The sequence below is a fragment of the Castanea sativa genome, chromosome 10 (genome assembly GCF_040712315.1).
Source record: "Castanea sativa cultivar Marrone di Chiusa Pesio chromosome 10, ASM4071231v1".
NCBI lineage: Eukaryota > Viridiplantae > Streptophyta > Magnoliopsida > Fagales > Fagaceae > Castanea > Castanea sativa.
Window position 1 is genome coordinate 37002124 of NC_134022.1, and position 19569 is coordinate 37021692.

Here is a 19569-nt window from a genome sequence, read left to right on the forward strand (position 1 = left end):
ATAATGGTATAAATGAGCTACAGTGACCGTGTTAATATACATGGTTACTGTAGCTCGAGGATGAGTTTACAAAATTTTAGACATTTTTAAACCCACTGATGTGGGTGTTTTTTTGCTCAAAATGTGTAAAATTGGTAGTTATGTTTATTTTAGAGGATTTTACATGAGCTGGTGTGGATGCTCTTATCAGTTATCTTTTTATATTTTTTTATTTGAAGGTGGGTAATTAATTACTGATTAGATAAGATGATAATATGTGATCTTAAGGATTGAGATCAAGTACAATAGCTAACAAAGGCTAAGATCAACAGTTGAAAAAAGCAACTTTCTATTTTAACCATTATGTACAATAATAAGAAAGAGTTAAAATAGTAAAAAGTGTGTGAATAAGAAGAACGAAAGACGGTATGATTTGCATTGTGTGCAATTACCCTAGATATTTTCCACCCAAGCCTGATCCTACTCCGTGATCCGAACTTTACTCAAACCAAACAAAAAAAAAAAAAAAATCAAATGAATGTGACCCTGAAAGAAAAATTACTCACTAGTATTTTTCTCACACGTCAATACAGGTGTTGAACAAATTAAATGCGGCTACTAGTGACGCTGACTATCATATCTACGTGTACTAGCACCACCACCACCACCAACACCAACGGTCCACCACGGGAGTCTTTGGAAAATTCCTATTTTGGAGCTATCCCAATCAAAGTCCTTTTCTATTTTCATATATTAAAGAATTTTCTTGCACTGTCTTGTTAACTATGATTAACAAACTAAACCCAAGTTAAGCTTTGTTGTAAAAAATGAAGCCTTTAAAAGGGGTATGATATCACCTTCGGACCTTCCACTCTTTCATCTTAATTCTTATCAAAATATCATATCACTCGTTTTTTCTTCTTTCTTTTCTGTTATTTATATATATACACATTCTTGAATCTCTTTTGCATGGTCGGAAAACATTAACGTTGTTGGATTTCAAACTGAGAGAAAAAAAAAAAATTATATAAGGAAAAGCTAGAAGAAATCATGGAGGCTGAAAACGGAGAGGCTAGGTTGGTTAGCAAAGGACGTGCAGGGCTGATGAGGATCGAAACGCAGAGGAAGTCGGCGGCGGAGACGGCGACGGTGTGCCACGATGACAGTACGCCGCCGGTGAGAGCTCAGACGATCGATGAGCTTCATGGTCTTCAGAAGAAGAAATCGGCGCCCAGCACTCCGAGGACAGCTAGAACTCCCGGTCAGGGTCAGGGATCAGCTTTTGCCATCATCTCCGAAGAGGATTTCCAGAAACAGCAACTCCAATCCATCAGGTAAAGTAGAACCTCATCGATCGTTTTTATATAATGGCAAATTACATTTTTCTGCTTGATCCCTTCGAACTATTGAAATGCTCTATTGATCTCATGATTTTATATATATATATATATATATATATATATATATATTCTGTTTTTAATGTATCTTGTTATTAATTTTGTCGAAATTTAACGTAATGTGATCGGATATAAAAATTAAAACAAGAGTTTTACATCTCATCGAAAGAATTTCAAAAAATTACCCCAAAAAAAAATCCAGGATAGAATTTGATCTTTTTAATGAATAATGGATTTTGCTAATTGTGTCGTAAGATTACATAATAATTTTTATTTTTAAAATTTTTTTTTAAGAATTGAAAAAATATTGACAATTTTTTTTAATTTTTGAAAAAATGTTTCTAAAAATAGATGGTTTAATGTATACTTTAAATGACACATATTAACAAGACCTATAAGGCACACATTAACGAGATCCATGAATAATTTACTTTTTTTTTCTTTATACAAGTATTTTGTTAATGAATTATTTCACAATTTTTTTTATTTCTTATAAAAATATAAAAATATATTTTTAAAATAATTTATTAACAAATTTGTCACTTATAAACCAGATCATTAAAACAGAATTACAATTTTTGAAGTTGAATGAGTCTTCTTTAATAAGAAATGTTATACTTACCATATTTTTAAAATGAATCTTAAACAGCAGTTGATGAAAAAAAATTAAAATTTATAAATTAAAATTTTAATAAATAATTTATTTATTTATTATAATTTGGTGTTAAATGTTAAAATGACCTAACAAAAATACGTCTCTTTTTTGAAAGTTCAGATTCGGATAAACCGCACTACTAGGATGGTTTAGTTGGAGTGTTGGACTTCCATAACGAACATATTAAATTACTGAACTGTCCCTCTTGTTTTGGTGTGTTTTTTTGTTATGGTTGCGTGTGGGGGGTAATACGGTAATAGTGCATCGTTGGCATCGCTAACGAGGGAGACAGGTCCGAAGGTGGTGAAAGGGGACCCAGCTAGGAAAACAGAGGGACATAGGGTGGCACATAGTGGGCATAATATACACGACACCTTCGACATTAGTGACAGTGCCCTCAAGTTCACGCACGTCCTCTACAACCTCTCCCCTGCTGGTATATTTTTTTCTCTCTCTCTCTCTCTCTCAACATTGTCAACTTTTTTGTCTTACATTAATGTGCATTGGGATTGGGATTGGTCCACTTTCGATTAAGTGAGTTGAATCCATGACTTTAAAAATTGAAATGATGGAAAGATAATGAAAATGATTAAAACTATCGATTTTTATCGATTAAATTATTGAAATGATCAAAGGATAATGAAAACGATTCAAATTCTCGATTTTTATTGATTAAATTACTAAAATGGTCAAAGGATAATAAAAATAATTTAGATATTCGATTTTTATTGATTAAATTACTGATTTTTGCAATTACATTTTTATGAAACCAATTGAAGATTATTTTAAGATTTTTTTTTTAAAGAATTTCAACCTATAGTATTTACTTTTAATGATTTAAATGGTTTGGATTAAATTTACAATTTAATTTATATTGTATACCGATTGAAGATACAATCTTATGATTGCTTTTTAAAGAATTTCAACATATAATATCTGCTTCTAATGATTTAAATGGTTTGCTTTAAATTTGCAATTTAATTTACATCGTATAATGTTTTTAATAAAAATATTTATAATTTAAACCCTCATCTAGCAGTTGAATGATAAAAAATAAAAATAAAATTCAAATCGAATCTAAATTAACTTTCAATCATAGTAGTGTTGAATTTTTTATATGCCAAAGTATGGATTGCAACCTAATAGAATTGTAATAATTGAGAGTATAATCTAAGTTTTGAACACATTATAGTGCCAAGTTTAGCCAATTCTTTATCTATTTCTTTGCTCGACTTATTCTTCAAAATTGAATAGAAAAATTAAATAGATTATCATCATATATAGCAAAATAATTGAATGCTCAAGCCAGGAAGAAAAAAGCTGGGATAAACATAGTAATAACTTTTACTATTAAAATTGTTGAACATATTTGATTATTTAGACCCGTAGCATGGACTTCTTCCAGTCAAACAGTTCCTTTAACGTGTACTCATATCTTCTGATTTCTGCAATTGTGCAATTTTATAGTGATTCTGTTATTAATTAACAATCATTGAAATCCTGCTAGTTAATTAATCCATAAGCTGATGTAAACTTAAACTTGGTACAGAACTTTACGAGCAAGCTATTAAGTACGAGAAAGGGTCATTCATAACAGCTTCTGGTGCTATAGCAACTCTTTCGGGAGCAAAGACAGGTCGATCACCCAGGGACAGACGTGTAGTCAAGGATGAAACCACTGAAGATGAGCTTTGGTGGGGAAAGTAAGTGTAATTTTAACTATTAAAAAATGTTTAATTTTTACAAAACCATTCAAGATGAGCATTGGAATTTGAACACGTGTTAAATAATTGTAACGTGCGGTGTTCACCGCACACAGTACATACAACTTCAAGACATAATTTTAGTTCAAAAACTGAATTGTACGTAATAAAACAGTGTGGGATAGAAACTGCCTTTCTTGCTAGCTATTATATTATTTGTTGAAAGTTGAGTTTATGAATTTTCTGGTTAGGGGCTCACCCAACATCGAAATGGATGAGCATACTTTCATGGTCAACAGAGAAAGAGCTGTGGATTACTTGAACTCGTTGGATAAGGTATTTCAGTCTCCTCTCTGATTTTAGTTAAAAAATTAATCATTAATTTTAAAGTAATTGTTAAATATTGTAAAATAAAGGTAAGACAATAGAGAGAGAACACAACAAATATGGAAATGTTTAGGACCAAATAATTTTTCACAACTTTTTACCACAATTGTGATGTGACAGAGTGTGATTAGTAAAGAAAAAATAACAAGTCTATGTGCAATCTGCTAGCAAATATACATTTTGCTTGAGCTTGACAGCTTTATCAGTCCATGAAATAAAGCTCTAAACAGTAACATCTTTACCTTTTTTTCTCAAGATTTGAATTACAATAAAACTTACTTAGGTATAAGGGAACTGTACCAGCTAGTATTAACCCTTGATCTTCCAATATAATGGGCCCTCTTGGGTTATTATGCATAATAAATTATTAATCCATATCTAAAATAAATAAAAAAGTAATAAGATTTGTTATATTTTACTAGTGCTCACTTGTCAGTGTCACATGCTTGATACTTAAGTTCTACTCTTCATGGTTTGACCTCACTTTTTTTGGTAACATTGGATTAAAAATTAAATACTAAATACTAAATATATTTCTTTGATTTCAAAGTCACAGCTTGCTTTCCTTGAACCGTCCACTTTGGATATGGATAGTCAAGTGGTGGACGTGTCAATTAGTTTCTTTTTTTTTAGAATGACGTGTCAATTAGTTTTTTTTTTTTTTTAAAGAAAGAAGACTGTCAAGTATTATTAGCTAGAAAATAGAATAAAAGTGTGGAGGAACTTTCCCACCACACCGACTAACCTCTAACGTGTCAATTAGTTGGTTATGATATATGACAGCTTAAGAATTAGATATTTTAGTGATTAATTTATTAACTCAAATCATTTTCCTTGAAATTTTGAATCCAGTGAGTGCTTATCTCTTCCGAAATCTACGGGATATTCATTTGTTATATTTTTAGTCTCCAAGAAGTTAACACATGCACCAATCTCATCTTGAATAGACCCACTTGAGCCTTTTATTTCTACACAAGGCACATGGGATTTTTGACTTTTCATGAACCTTTGCAATTCTTGTGAATAGCATATAATATAAGCATGTAGACATGTAGTTTGAGTGGCCCAACGAAGAAGGATTTTGAGGGAAATTAATAGCATGAAAATCAGGACCTTCTATGCAATTGGAGCCCACGCACTACTTATCAATATGCTCGGATTGCCCGTGAGATAGGATAGGCATGGGCTATTGAAGTGGAGAGAATAGATTTCCACCAAAAGGTCGAAGTCACACAATTTTTGAGTTCCTCAATTAATGGAAAATGATTGTTCCTTATTTTATGGGATTGAATTTTAAATGAGGTTAACTCCATGTACACCCTTAAAATTCATGATTACTAAAGTTAAACTGCGAAATGGATGCTCTCAATTTAGAGACAAATGGAGAGAATTTTGATCCAAATTAGTTGATTTTCAATTTAGATTAAAGCCCTTGGCCTGTTGCCTTGTAAGAAATAGTTTGGCTGAAGAATAAATTTTGGAGATTTGCCTTAGTTGAAACTATAATTTTTATTGATTCAGCTTAGGTATAAAAAGAATATGGTGAACTTAGAAAAAGTGTGCTCAGATTAGATTTTCTGCTGAGCTTGCTGATGTAGAAATGTTGAGATAGAAATATATATATTCTTTCTGTTTCATGAGTGCAGCATTAGTAATTGCTGGTAAGCTTGCTGCATCAGGAAAAACAACCAAAATAATAATAATTCTTCTTGGCATTTCTACATGAAAAAGTACAATAGCATTATAGCAACAAATAGTTCTCAAAATTCTTCAAATTATATCGTTTATTTTAGTTAAAAGCTTGTAACTCAACTAGCATTTCATAGTGTGTTCTACAGAGACAACTAAAGTTCAAGTCCCCCCTCCCCCAATTTTTTTGAATTTTTTCTAAAATATCATGTACTTTGGAAGTAATTGCAAAGGAAACTAATCATCCCCAACCTTTCATTGAACCCCAAGGGGAAAGCAGCACATGAAAATATTTAATTCCAAATTTTGATCAGCAACTAATGCTTAAGCCCTTAGAAAATTTTCCTGACTATCTCTGTGATTTGTACAAATTTGTGAGGAATAATGAAGCTGATATGGTAAATTTGTGTTTAGGTGTATGTGAATGATCAGTTTTTGAACTGGGACCCAGAACACCGTATCAAAGTCCGGATTGTATCTGCCCGAGCTTACCATTCCTTGTTCATGCACAACATGTAAGTGCTAAATTCAAATACGTACCCTGGCTTCTTTATGTCTGCATTCCACAATGCTAATGGTCACCAGATAAGTAAGCTTGAATGTTGAGACTGAATTGTTCATCTACTTCTAATAGTTTCACCCTAACATAGAAGTCAGTGAGTACTAAGAATCTGTGCCTAATGTTAGTGTACAAATAATATCTGGGTTGGGTGGCAGGTGTATACGACCCGATGCTGAAGAGCTGGAGGAATTTGGGACTCCAGACTTTACAATATACAATGCTGGGCAGTTCCCATGTAATCGTTACACTCATTACATGACCTCCTCTACTAGCGTAGACCTCAATCTTGCTAGGAGGGAAATGGTCATCCTCGGAACACAGTATGCTGGGGAAATGAAGAAAGGTTTATTCAGTGTAATGCACTATCTCATGCCTCAACGTCATGTCCTCTCCCTACACTCTGGTTGCAATATGGGGAAAGGTGGTGATGTTGCTCTCTTCTTCGGATTATCAGGTACAGTAGAGCAATACTAGACACACAACATATTTTACTACAGCTAAGTTGGTGAGTTTTTACCAGTTCTAATTTGAGCCCACCATTGACATAACTTTTTTACTTATATTAACAACTTATCACTTCGGCAATTGTGATGTGAAGCCATCACTTGCCAGCCATTACATACCTGTCCCTCAATGTAATTTAAGATTCACATCACTTCATTGTTGATGATAGTGATACACTGATACCTTTGGGTTTATGTCTAGGTACCGGGAAGACAACTCTATCTACGGATCATAATAGGTATTTAATCGGAGATGACGAGCACTGCTGGAGTGAGAATGGTGTGTCAAACATTGAAGGTGGCTGCTATGCAAAGTGCATTGATTTGTCAAAGGATAAGGAGCCTGATATTTGGAATGCTATCAAGTTTGGGACTGGTAAAAATATGACTCATTTATATTGGAATTCATAATTTAAAATGAGTGTGAATTAGCTTTAGTGTTCAATGAATGGCATCAAATGAATGTGCTTAGCTTATTAGTTTGTTCTTTTAAACTACTGTTTGTCTTTGGCAGTGTTAGAGAATGTTGTATTTGAAGAGCATACTAGAGAAGTGGATTACTCAGACAAAGGAGTTACAGGTACAGATCACGTGTGTTTGAATAAGCTGAATATTCTAAAATGTTGAGGAAAGCTTATCACTGGATAAATTTGGAACACGCGAATCAATAAAGTGGCATGACTTAATTTTGTCAATTTGTTTTTCTATCCATTAAATATTTATGCGGCAACAAAGTTGGGTTATGCAGCAACATACATAGATTCTACCAGTAAGAGCAGGTCAAGGGCAATTACTATCAGTGCAACATAGAACAAATATAATATAAATCAAGTATAGAATTTACCCTCCATGTAATAACGATACGAAGCCAGTAAGCATTTCATACTTGTTGATTTGGTGCTTGTTTCAGAGAACACTCGTGCAGCATATCCTATAGAGTACATCCCTAATGCTAAGATACCATGTGTTGGACCCCATCCAAAGAATGTCATCCTTCTAGCCTGTGATGCATTTGGTGTGCTCCCACCTGTGAGCAAGCTGAGCTTGGCTCAGACCATGTACCATTTTATCAGTGGCTACACTGCTCTGGTACTTCTCAAACCCGATGTTATCTTTCAGACACTTGGATAGATGCATTTATAATATTTCGTTTGTTATTTCATATTTGACAATGCTGTTAAGGCTGCTGATATATGAGACTAATAGAAGTAACTTTGCATGTGAAAATAGGTGGCTGGGACAGAGGAAGGTATCAAGGAGCCACAGGCTACATTCTCAGCCTGCTTTGGTGCAGCATTTATAATGCTGCATCCTACAAAGTATGCAGCAATGCTGGCTGAAAAGATGCAAAAGCATGGGGCTACCGGATGGCTTGTTAACACAGGCTGGTCGGGTGGGCGGTATGACATACTTTTCGAGAACGTAAATCTTACCATGCATTTGATATATATTGGGTAAATTTTAACATCTATTTTCTCTGCAGCTATGGATCAGGTAACCGTATCAAGCTAGCTTATACCAGGAAGATCATTGATGCCATTCACTCAGGGGCCCTTTTGGAGGCAAACTATGTTAAGACTGAAGTGTTTGGACTTGAGATCCCTACTGAAATTGATGGCGTGCCATCAGAAATCCTGAGTCCGATTAATACTGTTAGTTGACTCAATTTCTGCTAATGATCCTGCTGCTTATATCTTGGCATTAGCTTGATTTGTTTTTAACAAGGTACACAATTCTTTTGTATGCAGTGGTCAGACAAGAAGGCCTACAATGACACATTATTAAAGCTAGGGGGTCTTTTCAAGAAGAATTTTGCGGTATTCGCGAATTACAAGATTGGAACGGACAACAACTTGACTGAGGAGATCCTTGCAGCCGGTCCTACCTTTTAAACAGAAATATGTGATTGATGGAGCAACGGCCAATGGAAGTAAATAAGAAGTGTAAGCCATTGCTACCATGGGCAGAGTTTGTGTAATATTGTGTCCCTAAGAACCATATACATAATCTAATATTTATTAAAAAAGAGAAGAGGGTACTCTTGTGTGGCATTTATTCAATACTAATGCAAGTACTAAGTAAAGATGGAAAAAGGGTTTTTGTGCATGCAACAACTACTAAAGCAAATGTTCCTTTTTTAAATAAAATAAAAAAATCAAACTTATCCGTAGGTTTTGGGGTTGCTAGCAAAGGTTTAAACATCTAGATTACATATAGCTCATCGTTAACTCCCCTAAAACGAGAAGCAATGAGAAGACATTGAACTGCATATATGTACAATAGTTTAAATAGGGGAGGGGAGTGGGGAGTTTGACAAGTTACATTTTTCCACTCTAATCTTTCATCCTGATTACACTTATCCCCCTCCCCCCACTTTTCGCCACTGCAATTACCCTAGTGCAAAGGCTAATGGAAGAAAATAAGACGTGTGTGAACCATTACCATGGGCAGAGTTTGTGTAATATTGAGTCCCTAAGAACCATAAACCTGGTAATCTAATCTTTACTAAAAAGGAGAAGAGGTTATTCATGTGTGGCATTTATTCAATACTAATGTAAGTAGTGACGGAAAAGGGTTTTGTGTGCATGTAACTACTGCAAAATCATATATTCCTTTTTTCTTTTCTTTTTTAAATCAAACTTATCCATTGATTTTGGGGTTGCTAGCAAAGGTTTAACATCTAGATTACATATAGCTCATTGTTTACTCCCCTAAAACGAGAAGCAATGAGAAGACATTGAGCTGCATATATGTACAATAGTTTAATTTCAACCTTTAAATATAAAGGAGGGGGGAGGGGGGTTGACAACTTACACTTTCCCGCTCTACTCTTTCATCCCGATTACACTTACCCCACCCCACCCCTTTTTCCCCGCTGCAATTGCGCTTAATTTTTGGGCTTAGAATGTACTATAAATTAAAAAACTTCTTGGGAGAATGAGGATGAATTGTAAGACAAATATTACCAAAAGAGGGACAATAGATCATGTGCCCAATAAGTTGCAGCACAGTCCCCTCTCCCCCAGTGATAAGCACATGTCAGGGTTAGCCTACTAGTAGATCTAGAGGAGCTCATTCCATTACTTTTCAAAAACACAGATCTAGAGGAGCTCCTTGACAGACTGACATCTCCAATCGTGCAAATTTTGGCTTAGTAAAGAAGAATTAGTACGCAGGTAGACTAACCCAAAAGCAAACTATTTATGATGTACATGCTGAGTTTGAGTATGTTGAAGAGCTCTAACAAAGCAACAAAAGGCTCAGAGTTTGTCACAAAGGATGAATTGTCAGTAAAAATAAAAAATAAAAATAAAAAAGCTTTCATTGAATAAAATTTAGAAACACAAATAGGTTAAGGCAGGGTGAGGAATTTGAACTTTGACACAAGGATCCAATTTTGTCCAATTTGTGGCTATGAACAAAGCACACCAACAATGTTGAGTATAAGGTAGAGATCATTGTGCCTACGTCATCATCATAGATTGTAAAGTTACCGCAGACTAGATACAAGCTTGACAGAAAGAAGCACCAAGGGAGAAAATGCAGACAAGGAATAAAATATGATCAATCTGAATAATCATGACATACTTGCATCTTGAAACTAAAAATTGCAAAAAAACTTCTGGAGTATATATTTGATCTCATAGATTATAATATCTGGCAGATAAATTGTACACTTTAGAGGACGACGTCCTATCAATGGTACATTTAAGCCCCAATGTTTATTCTTTTCAAGCAAGCTAACAAGTAACAACTCTGGAACCCAATGTTTAATTTTACAGCCTTAACATTGTTTAAGAAACTAAGTTTCAGTGGAAGTGGTTGCATCATCTTTGTGCTTAATCATACCCGAATCCACAAGAATGGGAACCTCTGCCGCAAGCCATGGTGCAAGACCCAAGCATAGTGCATGTGCTATACCAAACCTAGGACTGCAAAACAAAATCAGGATCAACAAATCTATTAGTCTACGATACAACTAGATTGCTCAAAGAGACACACAGGGAATAACTCCAGATGAAAATAATGATGATTCAAAGTTAACCAATGTGACCACATGTAGGTAAGAGATCAAAAAAAAGTAGTCTGCTTGTTGTTTAAGGAAAGTTAAAAACCAAAAATAGGGTAGTAGTTAGTACTGTTTTTCCAGCACAAGAATGATATTATGTTAATATATACTTTTGTTGCAGCTCCAAATTGAAATGCAGGGTTCCATTATCAATGTTGGGAAGCAAAATTTTCAAGAAATAGGTCATTATGCTGGTATTCTTATATTACCATAACAATAATATCATTAAAACAAACAACAGTTTGCAAATTAACTGAAAAGAAAATAAATGTCTCTTAAAAAATACATGTTCCATGAAACAAACAAAAGAGAAAATGTGTTTTCATTAGTTGAAAAAGCAAAGTAATCAAGGAGATGGCTCTAATAATAATTCAAAGCATTGAATCTTCTACTCTATATAGAAGAATAGAAATACAATTATACAACACAGCTAAGCTAAGCCAAGCCAACAAATCCAATAAGGTTTAGAGTCAAGTAGGTTTAAAACCTAGGAAGCACAGACACTTCATTTCATACCGGTGTCGTACTGGCCATTTTATGTTATAATTTTTCAGAAATTGCTCGTGTCACCATGTTGTACCCGTACCCGTGTCCATGCTTCTTGGTTTAAAACACGTTTCATCCCATATCAAATTCCAGATTTAATCACTCATCCTACTGGTAAAAAAGCACAATAAATCGAGATACAAGCTTCATCAACACTCCTTAAAATCATAAACATCATATAGTGTGTGTATGTGTATTTTTTTTTTTTTTTTTTTAAGTATAGTAGGGAACCTTTTTAAAAGAAGGGCAAGACTTAAATACAGTACTTAGGTGTTGTTTCTTAGATTCACCTTTTAAGATTTTGCCATGTGGATTTTTTCATATGGGATGAAAGTGTATTTTTTAGTTAAGTAGTTACATGGCTAAATTTTAAAAAGGAACCTAAAGAACAGTAGGATAATGTACCTAATGGCCTGTTTGGATGTTTAAAAAAAGTGAGGGGAGTAGAGTAAAGGGAGGGAGAGTAATTCAATTACCTTGTTTGGAAGTTTTTTAAGGAAGGAGAGGGAGGGGTTTAGAGTGGTTTCAACTACCTCTAACCCTTCATTTTTAATTTCCCCAAATTGAAGAGATTTGGAGAGAGAGTAGAGTAGATAAATTATTAACCAAATGAATTCTCCAATTTACCCTTTTTAAATTAACAAAATTACAAACCGATTATATAAATAATCTTTGTTTGTTTCTTGAGAAAATATAAGGTGAATGAAAAAAAAAAAAAATTGAATCTCACTATTTAGACGCTGCCGAGTCGTCTAAATAGTGACTGTTTCTGGCTGATTTTCAGTGTTCTTTTGGCTTTGGAGGTACAAAATTTCACTACTTTTCACAATATATTTCTGAGCTTCAATTTACTTTTTTATTCGCTTGGAATTGTGTTCTTGATCGTGTTTTATCAATGTGCACTGGTACTTTTAGCAGTACTCTGCTCTGCTCTGTTTGGACTCTGAGAAAACAGAGGAAAATGACAGAAACTTGTATATTTACTTGGCCGCCTTGGATTGAAATTTTTTACTTTCTTGGGAAAGCAAGTTAGAGTGTTATATATTTCTTCGTGTTTTCTATAGACTTGCACTGTTTCACTGAGAACTGTCTCTGTAATTTTCAGGGAAGCACCAAGAATTCCTAGTCTGATTCTCTAGAAAAAGAAATATGGCCAAACAGTATCTATGTTTGTGTCTCGTGGTAGTTGTCTTCTCGGCAACTCAGGCTTCACAAGCTAAGGCATTTACCAATCCACTTGAAGATAATTCTGTGGATCCCTTTTTTTTTTTTTCTTTAATTCTAGTTCTTGATTTTCTTGCGTTTTATCTTTCATTGGATTCTTTTATAGGAAAATTGATATAGTTTAGGTATTTTAGTGATAATCTGTGATTAGAATGTTTTTTATTCTCTGTTTGGTTAGTGAGAAAATGATGAAAAATTTTAATTTAAAAAAAAAAAAATCAAAGAGAATAGTACAACACTCGCGCTTCCATTTTGTGAAAGCTTCATTGTCCCTGCTCACAATTTTTGGCAGGAAAATTGGGCCCATTAATCCTAGACCAATGTTGCAAGTCTATTTTCAAATAGGGGTAAATTTGTCTATTTAAATTATTTCCTCTCTTCTTCATCCTAATTTTTAAAACATCCTAACAAGAGGAAAGACTAATTACTCTATTCCCTTTACTAATTTTAAAAATATCCAAACAAAGTAAAGGATAACCATTCCCTTCTATACTCCTCCCTCTCTAAACTTCCAAACATGCCATAAGTTTTGTCCTTTAAAGAAAAACCCTTTGGTCTCGCCTTTAGCCCATAAAACTTAGGGACTCTTTGGATTTAAGGGGGAGGGAGGGGGAGTGGAAGGGAGTGAAGTAAAGTTAGCTAAAAATAGGTTAATTTTGAGCCAATTTTACTCTCCTCTACTCCCTCTCCCTCGATCCAAAAGGACTATTAAGTTAACTGACTCCATCTGCCAGAACCAGTTGTCGGGTAATCTAAGAGGCATTCACCCCTGACAGACTATGCAGGTTATGCTCACGCAAACGCAAACCCATAAAGATCATAGTAATTACTAATTAGTATTAATAAATTATTAAAAAAAGAAGAAGACAAAAGTACCAGTTTTTTGCCCAAAGCGGCTTGAAATGTACGGTCAAGCAGATCTTCCCCCCTCTATACATCTGAAAAACCACCACCAAAAAAAAAAAAAAAAATTCAGAACAATGAAAATTAACACAAACAAACAAAAAAAAAAAGAGGACAAAATGGGAATTAAACAAAATATGAAACCTTTTGGGTCTTGCCATCGAGTTGAGGGAGCTCGAGCTCGGGAGCGGTGGAGGGATAGGTGACAGGGATATCGAATTGGAGGTCGAACTCGTACTTGAGGAGATTGTGCACGTACCAGCACTTCCCTGTCCAACGTGTCCCCTCCGGATTGGACGCTGAGATCCGGAACCAATCGTTGTCGTTTGACTTATTCATCTGCGTGTAGGCGATCAGGGACTTGTACTCCTCCTTCAGCCTCTGCGTCCAGACCGCACCGTCTCTTGGCCCGGCTTTCGTCGTTAGCAGAGGGATTTGGGTCAGTGTCGATTTCGTGTTCGGATCCCAACCCTCCATTTCTCTCTCTAACCCTAATCCTAAGCTAGATGATTTCCTTTTACCTCTGTCTCTGTCTCAGGCAAACCTTTGCTCTTTCTTTCTGTGCCTGTCGAAATTCGATCGGACAAAAAAGCTCTTTTTTTTTTACAATAAAAAGTGAATTTTTTTTATTAAAAAAAAGTGCATACGATGGTCAATCTAATTATACATAATATTTTATATTTATTTATATGATTACTTTTTTTTTTTTTTTTTTTAGCATATTCTCAAAACTTTCCATCAAAACTATTTACTATTTGTGATGGTAAGCTCATAGTGGGATAAATTATTGGCACACCTACTCGAACACAGTACAAACACCTTGAAATCGAGTGCGCAACCAATTCGGCCAACCCTGGGTTTATTTGAAGATATATTTAAATATAAATTTGAGGTTAGATTTTATAAATTAATAAATTATTTTTTATAAACAAATTTATAAATTAATTAATAAAACATCAGATTATTCATTTATAATAATTTATTAAGCATATAAATAGTTCGTGAAAACCATATATAATTTTTTTTTTTGTTAAAACCATATAAAATTTGCAACCATATAAGATTGTTTAATCTAATTTATATAAGTTTGTAATAAAAATAATTTTATTAATTAACTTAAATAATATGATTTTAACTATAATTGAGCTATTGATTATTAGTGCAGATTTCTTATAGGATAAAAATGTTTCAATCGTGGTGCTTGTTAGGTAAGGGAAAAATTAAATTATTCAAGTACAACGTTTGAATTTATTCAACCAAAAAAAAAAACTTAAACAAATAATTTAATTTGATAATTAAGCTGGAGTTCAGCTCATTTTTTCAATAACTTATTTGTTAAATAATATATATATATATATATATATATATATATATATATATATTAGCTATTCTATTCGATATGTGACAAAAAACTAAAAATTAACTTATTAATATTATCCAAAAAAAAACATATATATACAAAAAGCCAAATTTATTAGTGCACTGGGCTCCTAAATGACTTGACCTGGTAAAATTCCTTGCTACAATCAAACTGCAATTGGCTCAAATTGCAACTTCTTGTTACTTCGCCTTGCTATCAAAATGAAACAAATCAAACTGCAACTTTCACTATTGTCAGAAAACTAATAAGATTAACAAGAGCTCTATCTCTTCCTCAAATCTCAGTCAATAGATTCTTTGCAGAATCAGAGTGACCCTCGTTCATAGTGGGCCAAACTTCAGGAAATGAAACAAGATATTACATCTTTTAATTTGATCAAATCCAATCCTAATGTAAGCAACGTGACTTTTCTTGGTCAATGGAATAAAATCTTGAACATAATCATTTCAAATCATCATAAAGCTTAAAATTAATTAATGTCTTCAATAGGGGAAAAAAAAAATGTTTTTCATACTTTTTCCAAGTCATTTAAACAAAAAACTTAAATCCAAATCCTTCTTTTCAAATACTGCAATTCAAATAAACCAAAAGTGTTAATAATTACTCACTTTTGCTTTCTATCGAAGAGAACTATATTAGAAAGAGTGGCTAAATTGGATTGTTGAACTCTTGAAAGTAAACCAGATCAAGGAGTAGCTCCGTTTATAAGTTGAATTGTAATAGATAGAAAAGACAGAATTATGACAAAGAGAAACCTTACATATACCCATTAGTTCTACAAAAAAGTTCATACGGATGACATGCGAAATAATCACACCAGACCAATGCCCCGAGTCGCACCCCACCAAATGGTGGAACCTTCAGATATACTCACAAGTGATAATTGCAAGAGAGCATCATCATAGTAGAGCTTGAAACCCAGAAGCAACAAAGGAAGTTTCATATTTCACTGAGATGAGCAGCTGGCAGTTTCATATTGTCTGAACTTTAGTTGTCCAATATAGACATGTGCTATGTGATTTATTTTAGGCCAATCCTCGCCTATATCCTTTTTGCACCTTTCCTCCAAGGCAGGACATTCTCGAATTGATAGATGTTGAAGGGCACTTAAAGATTGCAAACCCCCAGGCAGAGAGGTAAGATTATGGCAATCTGAAAGTGCCAAGGATCTGAGCATGGTAAGATTAGCTACCCACTCTGGCAGAGTCTGCAGGCCAGGACAGCCACGAACTTCCAAATTTTGTAGTGTGCTGACATGTTTTAACCCTTCAGAAAGAGACACCAGCTCTGGACAATTCAAGATGATCAAACTTTTAAGAGCAGAGAGGTGTTGCAAATTAGGCAAAGAATCCAATTTTGGACAGTACATGATAGCTAATTGCTCAAGAGCCGTTAGAAATTGCAGCCCAAGTGGCAATGATGCAATATTATTGCAATTTTCAATGGACAAAGATCGAAGAGAGCTCAGGCCTTTTATGTCCTCCGGTAATGAGATAAGGCTATGGCATTCAATTATCTCCAATGACTCCAGAGAGGTAAGGTTCTGCAGCCCTTGTGGCAATGAAAGTAGCTCCTCACACCAGCGAATAGTCAGGATCTTCAGATTGATAAGCTTTCCTATATTTGGAGAGATGTAGCGAAGTTTGGGGCAAGAGCCAATAGTCAGAGACATTAGAAGAGCATTATTTTGAAGCAACTTTTCTAAGAAAACCAACTGCTCTCTAAATTCTTCGATAACAATTATGGTGAGGGAAGCTAAGTTTGATGCTGACTGCAGTATCATTTCATTGCAACTCTGCAGCTCCAGATGCTTTAGTAATGGAAAACGTGGCATGATGCATAATTTTAAGCATTTTCTTACTGTCAATTTGACCAAGGAAGAGAATCCTTCTCTTTGGCTGAAAGTCCACCAGAATTCTAGATTAGGAAAATTAGTGAGAGTTAGTTCTTTCAATGATGGGAATGGCATTGGTTCCTTACCATAGAACTCTTTGCCAATGACCCTCACTGCATCCATTCCTTGCAAGTAAAGGACCTTAAGGAAGGGAAGTCGACCCAGTGTAGGAAGATGTTCACATCTACTGCAGTCAATCAAGACAAGTTCAGTTAGATTTGGCAGTTTATTAAGACTCATCCATTCTGGGAAGCAGATTCCTCTGTACCCTTTTATTGACAACTCTTTTAGATATTCATGTGGTTGGAGGTAATTAAGCACTTCTATTCCCAGAGTTCCATCAGTATCATTGTTCCTGTTTAATTCCTTGTGATCATTCCCCCAGGATAACTCCAAGGACTGAAGGCTTCGCTTCTCTATCAAGTTGGCTGTCATTGCCTCTGTTGCATCCTTCACATTCTCCAAGTGTCTAATATTTAGCTCACCCCCAAGGTTTAAATTCTGCAGCTCGCTGAGACTTTCACCCATGCCCTCTCCAACAATAAACATTGATAACGTCAGAAGGTTTTTAAGGTTTCCAATTGAAGCTGGCATTTGGGTCAATCTCTCACAGCCAATTATGATCAAATGTTTCAATTTAAACATTTTGCCTGTATGACTTGGTAACTTTATGAGATTATAGCAACCAGAAAGGTTCATAACTTGTAAATTGTAAAGACAGCAAACACTTTCAGGTAATGTTTCAACATGTGAATCAGAGAGGTCAAGGTACCTCAAGAATATGAAAGAGGAAATTGAGTCATGGAGCTTTTTGATGCCACTACCACTTAAATCCAGGACCCTTAAGTATCTGAAACTTGAAAAAGCACATGAAGGAACTTCTCCAAGATCACCTCTTGGAAAGACTAAAATGAGAGTTCTCAATTTCTTCATTTCATACAATGTTTCAGGAATTGTATATAAGCTGAAATCACAAACCACTGATGAGTGACGAATTAGGGAGAGACTTCTCACTATATTGTTATCTTCCACCCTCAAGTATTCATTTCCTGCAACAGATTGTGCAAGATCATGAATGAGATTGTGCATTTTGCACTCAATTATATTGCCATGGTCACCTCTCTGTACATCCTGAAAGAAAGACATCCATACCAAATCATCGAAATACTCGTTGCCAATGAATTCTTGGGATTTTCTCCCTTCTGATTGAAGCAAGCCTTCTGCAATCCATAGCTGGATTAGTTTCTCCTTCTTGAAAATATAATTTCTGGGAAATATTGAGCAATATGCAAAGCAACCTTTCAGATGTGTTGGCAAGTGACTGTAACTCAACCTCAGTGCGGGTAGAATTCCACTATCACTTTCAGATACATCCCAAAGATCACTATCTTGGACAAAGAACCACTCTTTTTCCCCCCTTTTGAACCGCATGACGCTTCCCAGAGTCTTTGCAGCTAAAGGTACACCGCCACATTTCTTCACTATTTGTTTGCCAATTTTAGACAGGTTTGGATGGTGGTCTTCATTATAGCCAAAGGCTCTTTGCTTGAATAAAGCCCAACAGTCATCATCAGATAGACCTTTCAAATGATGAATGTAAGCTGTGCCCATTATAGATGCAACCTTTTCACTACGTGTGGTAACAATGATTTTGCTTCCTTCCACACCACTTCTCAATGAAGTTCTTAAATTGTCCCATTCATTGTGATCTTCATTCCATACATCATCTAACACAAGCAAGTATCTTTTCTCGAACAATAATTCCTGGAGTCGAAACTGCAACACATCCATCCCAAACAAATCACATTTGCTCTTACTACCAGATTCTAAAATCAAAACCATGATCTTCCCCAAATCAAAATCATCATTAACACAGACCCAAATCTTCAGATCAAAATGTCTTTTAACCCTTTCATCACCGTACACTAATTGAGCAAGAGTTGTTTTACCAAGACCACCAATACCAACTATAGAAATAATAGAAATTTTCCCTGGACTTTCACCAATGGACACTAATTGCTCTACTATCATCTCTTTATCCTCCACTCTCCCAAAAACTTCAGATTCAATTACAAAAGATCCCGTTTGCCTTCTCCACCTACTCCTACTTCTACTTCCACTATCACTAACAAGTCCCTCTTTCAAATTAAAATAAGACTTCTCTTCTGCCAAAACATCTAATCTCTCTTTGATTTGCTTAATTTTTGGTAACATGTCAACGCAATTTGCGAATTTTCCCAAAGAGGAAACAAAGATGCTTACCTGGTCGATGAATCTGTTGCGGTTCCCAGATAGCATAACTTCAGGGGAGCACTCATCAAGAAGGTCCTCCACATCATAAGCAACTTCCTTGAGCTCTGCCAACCAGTTTTTCAAGGCTTTATCTGTCAACTGTCGCTCTTCTGCGTCTTGGAGCACAGTTTGGATTACGCGTAAGGTACGCCGGAGCTTCTTAAGCTCCTCCTTGACGCCGCAGATATCAGTGATCTCTTCAAGAAATGGGGTGGCCAATTTGTCGAATACCACCTGTAGAAGAGGGGACAGAACTACATCCAACTGCATCTTGCGGCAATTGGCAGTGGCCTTATAGGTGGTCACTGCTCACGTCAAAGGCTCGAGCTCTCAAAGAACCCAACACTGGTTTAGATCTTTTGGCGGCTAGCAGCTGTTGAAGATA

The 19569-nt window shown here is 35.1% G+C and overlaps 3 protein-coding genes across 3 annotated transcripts; 1 reads left to right on the forward strand and 2 right to left on the reverse strand.

The window, feature by feature from the left end:
• The first annotated feature begins 764 nt into the window (after positions 1 to 764).
• Positions 765 to 8968, forward strand: LOC142613257 (phosphoenolpyruvate carboxykinase (ATP) 1-like). The gene is made up of 12 exons (XM_075785511.1): positions 765 to 1313; positions 2292 to 2467; positions 3581 to 3734; positions 3986 to 4070; positions 6225 to 6325; positions 6528 to 6826; positions 7078 to 7251; positions 7390 to 7455; positions 7786 to 7964; positions 8106 to 8275; positions 8359 to 8527; positions 8624 to 8968. Exons 1-12 carry the CDS (start codon positions 1030 to 1032, stop codon positions 8765 to 8767), a joined length of 2001 nt encoding a protein of 666 aa, XP_075641626.1. The 5' UTR covers positions 765 to 1029; the 3' UTR covers positions 8768 to 8968.
• Positions 8969 to 10483: 1515 nt separating this feature from the next.
• LOC142613842 (ubiquitin-fold modifier-conjugating enzyme 1) lies at positions 10484 to 14215 on the reverse strand. Its single transcript, XM_075786354.1, has 3 exons — positions 13762 to 14215; positions 13591 to 13652; positions 10484 to 10807 (listed from the first exon to the last, which is right to left on the reverse strand). Exons 1-3 carry the CDS (start codon positions 14092 to 14094, stop codon positions 10678 to 10680), a joined length of 525 nt encoding a protein of 174 aa, XP_075642469.1. The 5' UTR covers positions 14095 to 14215; the 3' UTR covers positions 10484 to 10677.
• An 879-nt stretch (positions 14216 to 15094) lies between these two features.
• Positions 15095 to 19569, reverse strand: LOC142612614 (putative disease resistance protein RGA3). Its single transcript, XM_075784724.1, has one exon. It carries the CDS (start codon positions 19452 to 19454, stop codon positions 15945 to 15947), a length of 3510 nt encoding a protein of 1169 aa, XP_075640839.1. The 5' UTR covers positions 19455 to 19569; the 3' UTR covers positions 15095 to 15944.

Bases quoted from the DNA above. Each gene is read 5' to 3' on its own strand.
- LOC142613257 (XM_075785511.1), top strand. From the start codon at position 1,030: ATGGAGGCTGAAAACGGAGAGGCTAGGTTGGTTAGCAAAGGACGTGCA. The intron at 2,468-3,580 runs GTATATTTTTTT...AACTTGGTACAG, and splicing joins CTACAACCTCTCCCCTGCTG to AACTTTACGAGCAAGCTATT. The intron at 7,252-7,389 runs GTAAAAATATGA...TGTCTTTGGCAG, and splicing joins TGCTATCAAGTTTGGGACTG to TGTTAGAGAATGTTGTATTT.
- LOC142612614 (XM_075784724.1), bottom strand. From the start codon at position 19,454: ATGCAGTTGGATGTAGTTCTGTCCCCTCTTCTACAGGTGGTATTCGAC.
- LOC142613842 (XM_075786354.1), bottom strand. From the start codon at position 14,094: ATGGAGGGTTGGGATCCGAACACGAAATCGACACTGACCCAAATCCCT. The intron at 13,653-13,761 runs GTTTCATATTTT...GTGGTTTTTCAG, and splicing joins TCGATGGCAAGACCCAAAAG to ATGTATAGAGGGGGGAAGAT. The intron at 10,808-13,590 runs GTACTTTTGTCT...TTTGTTTTGCAG, and splicing joins CCGCTTTGGGCAAAAAACTG to TCCTAGGTTTGGTATAGCAC.